Source organism: Magnolia sinica, chromosome 5 (genome assembly GCF_029962835.1).
Source record: "Magnolia sinica isolate HGM2019 chromosome 5, MsV1, whole genome shotgun sequence".
Taxonomy (NCBI): Eukaryota; Viridiplantae; Streptophyta; class Magnoliopsida; order Magnoliales; family Magnoliaceae; genus Magnolia; species Magnolia sinica.
The window spans coordinates 25,337,518-25,349,398 of record NC_080577.1 but is presented as its reverse complement, the minus strand read 5'-3'; the positions used below and the strand labels follow the sequence as shown (position 1 = coordinate 25,349,398).

At 38.1% G+C, this 11,881-nt stretch overlaps 1 protein-coding gene across 1 annotated transcript; it reads left to right on the top strand.

The window, feature by feature from the left end:
• Positions 1–6,540: 6,540 nt before the first annotated feature.
• Positions 6,541–11,659, top strand: LOC131245808 (cyclin-dependent kinase inhibitor 5-like). Its single transcript, XM_058245517.1, has 3 exons — positions 6,541–7,045; positions 10,473–10,670; positions 11,196–11,659. Exons 1-3 carry the CDS (start codon positions 6,618–6,620, stop codon positions 11,263–11,265), a joined length of 696 nt encoding a protein of 231 aa, XP_058101500.1. The 5' UTR covers positions 6,541–6,617; the 3' UTR covers positions 11,266–11,659.
• Positions 11,660–11,881: the final 222 nt, after the last annotated feature.

Below are 11,881 nucleotides of genomic sequence, written 5' to 3'. Positions count from 1 at the left end.
GTATTAAGCCCATTGGCTGGCCCATTTGATACATATGAGACCCACGCACAGGGCCCACTTGTTGTGTATTTGAAGACATATATTCCAACCCTTGAATGAGGCCTTATTCATGGCCCATTGTGATATATTTTCTGTCCATACGATGAGGCCCATTATGTTGTGTATGAGGCCCTTGTAAGAGGCCAAGGGCCCACTATATGTCCGGCCCTATGAGGGCCACTCCTTAGGAGCAATGTTGGTTAGAGGTCCACATTGATGGGCAATGATGGTTGAATGTCCACATTATGACCTTCCCTTAGGCCTTATTAGGTGCATTCTTATCGAGGCAGATTATTGAGGCCGACCCGATTATCGAGGCCGATTGTTGAGGCTGATTCCGATTTGTCGAGGCCGATTTCGATTGTCGAGGCCGAGTATCGAGGCCGATTTTGAGTGTTGATTTCGAATGCCAAGGCCGATTGTCGAGACCTATATGATGTATATGCGACCCGTAGTTGAGGCCCATTGTGATGTATTCATGGCCCATGGGCAAGGCCCATTGTGATGTATTCATGGCCTATGGGCAAGGCCCATTGTGATATGTATTAGGCCCATGATGCATGACCCATTTGATGCATTTGAGACCCATGTGCAGGGCCCACATGTCATGTATGAGGCCCATGAGCAGGGCCCACCTGTTGTGTATATGTGTCCCTTGAGTAAGGTCCATTGTGTTGTATATTAGACCTTTGTGCGAGGCCTTGGGCCCATTATATGTTTGGCTCTATGTGGGTCATTCCTTGGGGGCAATGTTGGTTAAATGTCCACATTATCGAGGCTGATTGTTAATGCCAGTTATTGATACCGATTATGAGTATGTGATAGCATAACATCATAATACATGCCCATACGCATCATCTGCATGTTTGTTATGAGATGTGATTGACCATTGCATATGTCATTGGGCAGGATGATATGAGACTCCCCAATAGGCGGAGGTTATCTCACATGGCACACGGCATGCGCAGGATTAATGCATGACTGGATTGTATGACTCATGCATCTTGCATTGTGTTGCGATTGCTGTAAGCCCTAACGACATCAGGGTCGTTGCCTCCACAAGCATATCGTGGATGGCCAGATGGGACACCGAAAATATGTTATTAGCATCGGGCTGTCATAGATGGCCCTAGGTGAAATTTTCTAAACCCTCTTGGTACCAGAGAACGCCCCAACATCGACACCGAGTGGATATACATGAGCGCATGAGGGCCGTATAACAGTAGGCCGCGTCTCCCACTGTGTCGTAGTCGGTTGGAAGGGGGTGTGGCCTTACCCACCTACGGGAGTAGGCAATGATAGGCTGAGTCTGACCAGCTTGAGGAATGGATCTGCTATCGACAAGCCAGACCCGATATTGGCAGGCGGATAGTGAGGTTTCTTTCGCTTACCCATTTGTGTGCTTGATGGAGTGGCAAGCTCGTGTAGAGTGTAATAAACACCGACGATGATCCCAGAGATGAACAGTACTGATATATGGACTTATTGAGCAGAAGTTGCATACTTATTTATTCATTCATTCATTCACTATCCACTAGGGCTGGTGGTGTGCAACTATTTGTTACGTGTACATTCACAATGGCCAGGATTTCGGTTGGGGCGTGCGACTAACCTAAGATCAGGAGTTTACCACAATGAGTCTGACTATCTAAATTTAGGTATGAGACTAGTTTGGATAAAAGTCCTTTGTGATGGACCCCATAGCCTGCGATACTACGTACCATTATCCCGACTTCATACCCCAGCATGGTCATTCTATTCACACCACATATTGTATTACATCCACGACAAATGGCATTTTGGGTTACTGTGTTTTTGCATTTATATGATCTAGATACGGCTGACGCTATTCGTGATACTCATCAGGAATTGTATATTGCATTGCATTCTCGACATCTGATATTTGGCTCTTTATGACTCCTCATTTGCGTAGTTGATTTGTATTGCGTATTCTGATATTAATTGACTCATGAGCTTGTCAGTATTTTCACTTACTTTAATATCGTATGATTCATGATCTTACCAGTATTTCTGATATTGTATGATTATGGCATTGTATTGAATACTTGGCACTTACCTTGTGCACACACTTACACCACCCTCTAAGCTTTCTATGAGCTTATGCACAATAGATGCGTGCAGGTAATGTTAGGTTGCAGCAGTGTGGAGCTTGGAGCATTTAGATGACTTCTGGAACTTTAATTTTGACATATGTATTTCCTTTTCAACATTGTATTCAAATGTTTATATTAGTGGATATGTGATGATGATGTTGCTTTTGTGATTTGGGTAAACTTGTGGTTATGCTTCTCACGAGATAAATGTACATTGGAAAACCCTCCTTGCAGGATTCCAAGATCGAAACCTGGCATATGGGTGCTAGGAGCCGAGAATGGGGTACTACAGAGGCTGTCGGCATCGGATTTGGCGATCGGGATTCATGTGAATCCGATTTTCGAGTTTGAGGCATGCCATCAACTTCCTGTAATCAATGCACATTCTCCAACCAGTGGTAATTCTAGTTAGCATGAGTTCATTATTGGCATTGGCTACGATGGTGATCCTGGACTTTTTGGGCACCACCTGAGTTAGAGTTAACCATTGACTTTCAAATATAGGGTAGATGATATCCATATCCAACAGTTTCAACACCTGTACCTTAATTACATCCCTCGTGTTTCGATTTAATCGGCGTTGTAGTTGTCTAAATGTTTTGGTATTCTCCTCTAAGTATATGCAGTGAGTACAAATCAAGGGGTCAATTCCCTTAAGGTTCGCAATGGTCCATCCCATGACACTCTTGTGATTCTTAAGAGTATCAATCAGTTTGCTCTCTTACTCATCTTCTAAGTGGGAAGAAAACACCACTAGATATGTATCTCCTTGACCTAAATAAACATATTTAAGCTCAGATGGTAATAGTTTTAGTCAAGTTTCAGTGCCTCGATGCTACATAATAGAGGCTTTAAGACTGTAGAGGGTAATTTTTCAAAGCATGGCCTCTACTAGTTAGTTTCGAGTACCGGCGCAGAATCTAGTAATGCGCTCATTATGTCTAAAATCATGTGATTATCGAAGTCCATAAAGTGAGCAAGAAAGACTTCCAAGGGATCAGAGATTGAAGTTAATATAAGCTCATCATCCATGAATGTGTTAATCATGTTTATCTCATAGATCTTGTTTATATCCCCTTGTTATTCGAAGAGGTTAAACACATTCACCTCTAATGTTAAATTCCTAAAAGACAAATTCATCCCTTCATTCTGGCAATTGATCATTGCATTTAAAGTAGCTATGAATGGGCATCCTAGAATTATTAGAATTTGAGTACTCATGTTTATAATCGGTTATGTATCCAAGACAATAAAGTCTACTGGGTAGTAAAACTTATCGACTTGGACTGACATGTCCTCCACTACCTCTCTCGGTATACGAATAGAGTAATCATCAAGTTGGAGAGTTGTCTTGATAGGTTTTAATTCACCAAGCTCTAATTGTTAGTATACTAAGTAGAGAATGAGTTTAACACTTGCTCCTAAGTCTAGTAAGGCTTGTTCAATATAAAAATTCCCTATAATGCATGAGATTAGGGCTACCTGGGTCTTTATATTTGGGGAGAGCATTTTGTTTAATTATAGTACTCGTTTGTTCCATAAAAAAAGCCTTCTTTTGTACATGTAATTTTGCATTTGACCGTTCAAATGTCCCTAAGATGCTTGGTATGGGACAAAATTTGTTTTATCCCATCTAACAAGGGAATGCTTATTTTGATTTATTAGAAAATTTCTAAGATGTTCAGGTTCTCAGATGAGTGCTTTGATGAGAGAAGCCATTGAGATAATAGAGTCGCAGGCTTGTACTCATGCACGGGCTCTTTGTCATGTGGAGTGATAGGTCCATCATCATCCTTGGATTTATTCAAATCCTTAGGCATATCGACTATCATCGGATAGTCTTGTCAATTTCTTTTCCACTTTTAAGAGTGATGATGGATTTAACTTGTTCCATACGTAAGTTAGGAGAATTTGAATCATTCACCCCATATTATCCTTTTGGGTTAGGCTGAAGTTGAGCCGGAAAGGTCCCTTTCTCCTTAATAGTCAAATGTTATCCAATTCTCGAAACCAACGTTTTAAGATCACTTATACCTTAGATGGTAGTTTGGTTAAATTGCATTTTTCCTTGCATTAATGCTTGCAACGTGTCTTTAAGGGTCATCTTGTGTGGTTGCACTTGTGGTGCACTTTGAGGTACAAGGGAGAGGCCCTTGGGGAGGAGTGCTCACATTAGCGGTTGGCCCAATTTTCGAGTACTCTTCGATGGGATCGAAACCAATCGACATACTGTCGATGGGATCGAAGTCCACTCGAAAACTATTATTTTGGGCATACAATTTCACAACAGCTTAGCACCTCTTACATATCATATTCAAATTAGGCTCTTACGGCTAAGGGATGATCAATAAGGTTTACGTATTAAGTTAGGATCATTTAAAAGTTCAATGGGTTATTTTGGATCAATGGTTAAGGTTACCAAGGCACCACATTTACCTATTTTTTTCTCCTTAATGCTTATGTCATTTTGTAACTTTAGTCTTCATCTTCTAATGGCTCAATTGACTACATGACGCATGGACTCAAGTGATTGACAAACAAGATGCACAAATCGGTGCACTAACACATACATTATCATGGACTCCAAAGAGCACCATCATCATTATTTGTAGTGTTAGTAGACAAGCCGGGTCCGAAAACATTATTTTACTTGGAAGATTCTTTTCTTTTCATTACAGTAGCTCCACACATACATACCATTTGGAGTATTTTTAATAGATGAGCATACCCTCCCAATGATTTCCTATGGTGTGGCCCACCTAAGTTTTGAATCGACCTAATTTTTTGTATTTTTATTTTTTGTTGAAGGCCCAACATGGGAGGGCATAATTGCTAATTGGAGTGGGTGTCATGCTTTTATCAAACCATTTTGCTCCACACCACCGTGTGGATGTCTTAACCATGTGATCAAAACTCTCTTTTTAAACAACATGATTCAAGGAGTCAATAATATGCTCATCTCTAATTATAGCCACTAAGGCCTATTTGATTACCACTTACAAATGAGTTCATCTCATTTATTTAATTGTAATTATGTATATAAAGATTAATTCTTTTGGTATAGGTTAAAAAATAACCAATAATTTATAAAACTATGATGTATAATTAATATTATGTATCATAAATTATTTCAGATTTATGAGATCTAGGTGAACAGAAAACTTTTTCTTTAATTAGATTTTTTTTAAAAAAAATCAAATAGTAAAGAAAACTATGAATTTTATAAAATAATCAATAACTTTAATGATAATTTTCTCTAATACGAGATATTAGGTGATCGAAGTTCTTGGGTTGTTTAAGGTGAAGGCTTTTGGGTAGGGATTTGTTAGATTTTAAATATTCCTTACTTGTATTTAGTATGATTTGTTAATTTTTCAAATCCATAAATTTCGAGCAAATTAAAACCTTCCAAAAATAAATCTAAAGACTAGCAAATCCTCAAAATGAAAAAATCTTTTATAAACACAAAAGTAGTGCTTTACAGTAAATCATGTCCTACCATTGTTATAAATACTCCAATTGGTAGATTTATAATTTGATTTTCAAATAAATGACCTTATAATTTGCCAAATTTAAATTCAATGCGTCATAAATTTGGTAATCCTTTCGATTTACCAAATGCACTCTCTCATTTTCTTCATTCAAAAGCAAGGCCTCACGCGATATGAGATTTTTGCTTACAAGCTAATGTGCCCTCCGAATTAGGATTCGAAGGCGTGCAAAATTGCAAAATGGTAATGACTTTAATTATTTATGTCTCCACATTAAATTATTGGTCCAAATAAAACAAATGTTTAGTTTTCCAACTAGAATAGTAAATGATAGTAAATGGGTAAGGATTATTTAATCATATAATGGTGTAATGACATCACTTACAGGATACTACAATAATGATTTTACCACATTGTTTGTTTTACCTTAAAAGTACCGTGAAATGATAGTTGTATACCGTAAAAATATAATATTTTTTACCAGTGTATTTGACCTTTTTGATTTATGAACTATAAATTTAATTTAAACAAAAAATTTGAAAATAATAATACTGCATTTCATAGTCGATTGGAAAATCAGATTGGCCCTAAAAATGAAATGTACTAATTTAAAGTAATACTAACTAAATGATTTTCACAAACATTAGTTCGAGAAGTCGTTTTATAATTATTCATTTTTGGGGACCTCCAATGTCTCTTCAAAATATCTTGATAAATTGAAAGTACAACCAACCTTACAATCATATATCGCAACAAATAGAACCCTTTCCCTCCCTCCCCAAGCTGCGCCCCCTCTCTCTCTCTTCCTCTGTATTTTCTTCTCTTTTGTGGGTCATTTGAACTTACTTCAGTCTCTCTCTCTCTGTGGCCTTCTCTATTTTCTTCTGCATCTTGGATCATTTTGAACTTATTTCTCTCTCTCTCTCTCTCTCTCTCTCTCTCTCGCTTTCATGAAACCCCAGTAGCAGAAGCCATGGGAAAATACATGAGAAAGGCGAAGATAACGGGCGAGGTTGCAGTCATGGAGCTCTCTCAGGCCTCACTAGGCGTCCGAACCAGAGCCAAAACCCTAGCCCTCCAGAGGCTCCAAAAGACTACCACCTCTTCTTCCTACCTCCAGCTCCGCAGCCGCAGGCTTGAAAAACCCCCACTTGTTGCCGCCTCCGAATCCAAGAAAACCAAAGAAATCTGCAAAGAAAACCCCAGCACTGTTCATAGGCTGCTTTCGGATTCAACAAATTCCGGCTCTGTCGGGTCGGTCTCGCTAGGCTGTTTGAAGAAGAACGAAGAGGCTGCCGCCGCTGCTGCTGCTGCTGAGACAGACGGACCACCTGAGAACATTGAGGTTGGCATCGAGGCGTCGTTTGGAGAGAATATTTTGGAGATTGATGGAAGAGAAAGGTGGGATTTCTTTTCCTTTTTATTTTCTCTGTGTTGGGATTTAAGATATTTTTGGGTCGTTTCGAAGCTGATTTCTGGCTTTTTTCTTCTTTTTTTTTTTTTAAATTTAAAGGAATGCTGGCTATTTTATTTTATTTTTTTGGATTGTTTCTGGAAATTGATTTTTGTTGAAAACTATCTGTTTTATGGGGTTTGGGTGTGCATGGAAATGGGTTTCTTCTTCTTCTTCTTCTTCTTCTTCTTCTTCTTTGTTTCGGTTAGTTTTTATCTGACGGATGTTTCAGAAGACACTTGGTTTTGGGGTTTTTGCATTTTTGGAATAGGTTTTGTGATTTTGGATTGTGATCTTCCCTCAATTTTATTTTTTTTGGAAATAGGTGGTGTTGAAATCCATTTTCTTTGGGTTCTTTGGATACATAAAAAACTGAGTTTTCTTTTTTCTTTCTGCTTATGTTGAGCTTTTGGAAATTGGGTATTATTGCATGAACCTCTTTTCTTTATTGGTTTTTTTATATTTTTATATTTTTATATTTTTTTAAAATTTTTTTATTTTAATTCCTTCCATGTTTGATGGAGTTTTTTTTTATAAAAAAAAAAAAAAAATCCCTGATGTACTGTTAAATTTCTTTATTTTATTTTTTCAATATTTTTCCCTTGATTATTGTTGATTTTTTTTTTTTTTTTTGGGGGGGGTGGGGGGGTGCTCTTGTTAATGTGAGGGTTTTGAGACAGGGTCTTTCATGATTGAAAGTTGTTTTTCCCTCTTGTTTTTATTTTTGGCCTTTTCAATTTAAATGTTTTTTTCTTGCAGTTTTTACTGTTTCTTTTTTCCTGCTGCTTCTTGGCTTCTGATGTTGGAAACTCGTGTTTTGTTTTTTGTGTTGTTTTTCGCAACTTGCGGACTGCAAAAACTGTTCATCTGAGGTTCTCTATTTATGTCTGGAAGTAGTTTTTCTGTTTCCCTTCTTTTCATGCTGTGTTCTTGTGATTCTTGCTGGTGTTTTGGGCCTTGAAGCATGCATATATCATTTTCATTGCAGATGAGTCATGACCTAAAGTGTTTTGTTTCCAATCCTCTTTTAGTTGTCTGTTTTTTTGGGAAATTGGGTACTGCAGAAATCTCTTCCTTAGAGCTTATTCATGTCTTATAGTGTTGGTTGTATGTATTGCTGAAACCTGGGGACTGCAGAAATAGCTTTCTTTGTATGTGCTGCTGAAACTTGGTTGCTGTGAAAATAGCTTTCTTTGTATGTTTTTTTTTTTTTTTTTTAATCTTGTTTGATATTTCTGCATCATTTCTGGAACATGGGTCCTGTTGTGATTGCTTTCATTTGGGTGTTACACGTGTTAAAGAGGTTTATTTTAATTGGGTTTGCTAATCCCACACGGTTTTGGAACCCTGACCATCCACATGCCGAGTGCACGTGCCAATATGGTGCGCGTGTGTGGCGCAATAGTTGGGTCTTCTGCCTCAAAAGTCTTAAGGCATTTTGGTAGATGACCATTTGTTGTGTACACTTTGGCCTATTTGAGGAGTGAAAGAACTTTTAGGCCAGAAGATCCAAAAAGTGTGGTCCATCTGATGGAAAGCTCTGGTCTCGCACACGTGTGCCATGTTGGCAAGTGTGCTTGCATGTGGGTGGTAGGGGTTCACGTGTTGTGGGTTTAAAAACCTCTGTTCTTATAGATGGTGAAGCTGTTCTGTTTCTGGAACATGGGTACTACTGCAATAATCTCCTTCTATGAGGGTTATTTATTGCATGTAAGTGGTTTTCTATGTGTGGCATTACTTGGATTTAATGCCCTTCCTTTCTTCAATGTGATCCTTACATAGAAGGCTTTTTCTTTTTTATTTATTGGGGGGGTTCCTTTTGGAGCTGGTCTAATACATTAGGAATAAATTTCCTTTTTGATCCTTTTCTTGCAGTTGATGGATCTTCTATATGTATCTGTAGTTTTTCTCTTTTAGCTTTGCTTGAACTCCGTTGATTGAATTTGAAAATTAATCAATTATAAAAGAACCGATTTCTACAGCTTGTTATTGCCATGCAATTATGTAAATGCAGCTTAGATCATTATGGAAATGTAGTTTCTGCACATTAAAAAAAAAAAGAAAGAAAGAAAAAAGAAGTGATTTTGAGTCTATGTTGTTGGCCATCACTTGAAGTATGAGCTTATTATGTTCTTTTTTCTTTTTTAACAGAACTGTAAAACAGAAAATGGTTAAAGCTATTTCCTGCTAGTATGATCTTTGCTTGAACTGAAACTATGCATTTACAACCTTTTAGATCCTGTTGTAGGAGTGAGTTCTTAATAGTGGTATTCAAGCAAAACCTAATCATATTGGAGTAATATGCTAGGATGCTGCTTGACATAATAGTGGGATCATACTATATTTTACTATTCCCAACTGGCTCAGCACATTAGGGCCTGCTTGGGTGATGCCCGTTTTTCTGGTAATTTTATTTCCTGCGATAATTTTTTATCCTGAGGATTTGCAGGAAAACTAGCCTGCCCCTTACTTTCCCTAAAAAATGGAGATGTTCAGAAAAAAACAACCCATGCCAATTCATGGCATCCAAACCATCCATTATGGAGATCAACCAGGACAATACAGCGCCTATCAAATCGGTTCTGTATACAATTTAAGTGGGCATAATTAGCTGTCCACTATACATTGTTCAAGAGCCATTCAGAGGGAACCTGACATATGCTTACAGCCTTATTACGGCGTCAATGCCCTGTTGTGAAATTCTCCAGAAAAATCAATTTTAACAATTTTAGGGTGCATTAAAAAAAATATATATTTAATATAATAATAATAAAAAACCGGCTTTAACCATTTTAAGGGGGCAACCAAACTGGGCCCTAGATTTGCATGGGACCTTATTTTTTTTCATTTGCATTTGAACCACATGTTACGATTGCGTTTTATGGAAGGATGGTTCTTTCTGTTGCTTTCATTGGTTATGGAGATTTCTGAAGTAGGATTGTATTCCCATCTGAAGTTTTCTTAATTTTTCTCTGCAAACGTATATAGGTTGACCGGTTTCTGAGTCATACTCATTAGCTGAAACCAAGCTCATGCATGGGTATTGGTTGGTGTCCTTGAGAAAGATTTGCATTTTCCACATTTTCTTTCATATTATCATGGTAATGGGTATTGAATCCCGTTCGAGTGTCATATGTGCAGTGTTTTAGCATATTACTGAAATTTTGTTGCTTTTGATACTTGGGTTCCTCTTGAACACTATGCTACAGTCAAAAGTTCCTTCGATATTTTGTGTTGAAATAGATTTATATCAGTTGTAAGATGTTTATAGCTTCCCACAGATATTTTTAAAAGTTTTTTTTTTTTTCAAAAGGAAGTTAAAATAGTGCTGGGGATATTTGTATTCTTATTTGTAAATTGTTTGCTTTGTTACAGGAACATCAGGGAAACCACACCTTCCAGCCTGATTAGGGACTCAGAGAACCTAGGTACCCCTGGTTCTACAACCAGACCTACAAACTCAACTGCAACAAACAGGAGAATACAGATACATAGAAACATTCCAACAACACATGAGATGGAGGAGTTCTTCGCCGGTGCAGAACAACAGCAGCAGAGAATATTTACAGAGAAGTATATAATCCTTTGATCATTCTGCATCAAGCTGATTGTTATCTTTTTACCTTTTTTTGGAACCCTTTTCCATTAAATACACCCCAAATACCAACAGATCTGGGCATTTGGAAGTGGACCATAGGCATAAATCAATTGTGAAAGAATATCTTCCACTCAGCTTCAATCTTCAATCTCTTCGGCATACATTGGGGAATGTCTGCCTTCTGAGGCAGATGGGATGCACTGCTTTTCCTTCTTTTTCTTTCTTTCCATCTGGATGACTTCAGACCCATGCGGAGTTATCTGGATGGGGATTTGGGTTGTAAATGCAAGTATCCATCACTTCCCAAATGTTTTCTTTCAGGTGTTTGTCTGAATCAACCATGTTCGCCAATCCAATGGTGATTGTGCCGCCATACAAACACCCCCTTTAATTCACAAAAAGAAGGATAGCAATCTCATGGTGATTTCTTTCTACTGCGACACATTAATATGCAATTCGAATCATACTTCTCACCTTATCGTCTAAAACACCTCTTGCAGGTACAACTACGATCCTGTGAACGACTTACCACTCCCTGGCCGCTACGAATGGGTGACATTGGATCAATAGGGAGGTGATTATCTTCCTTCATCTGGGCTTTCTTTTCCTATGCGGCTATGCCGATTCCAGGTGGTATTTCCACCCTTTTAAAGTTGTAGAAAAAGAAGTTCGTTCCAAATCAAATGTGTAGCAGTTCTAATGGTCTGTAAAATAGAGAGCTAGGCTAGAAGTAGAAGCATAAACCCCAAAAAAATCCTTTCACCACCATCTAACAACAGATCATTTAGAAGGGTTGGTGGGTCAATCAAACCTCATGTCTATGCTAATAGTAGATATAGAGTAAATATATGATCAGACTCTTCATGGGGGTGTAATTCCAATCCCTGGTTTTGTATTTGTTTATAATGCTCCTACTGATGGAACTGGGATGCTCTTGGAGAAATAAACATGACCCATTTCCCCACCCTTCTTCTCTTTATCTTTCCACTCTTCTTGCTTTTGCGATTGTATATTTAAGAGGTATGTTCCTCTGCAGACGTTGTAGGAAAACCGATTTTCTACTGGTCCTATTCACCTGCTTTTAGTTATTCATCCAAGTGTAAATGTTATTTGACTGACCGTGTGGGGTCCGTCTCATTGTGTGTATATCCGTCCTGCACATCAAGTGAGTCCCACCATTATGAAG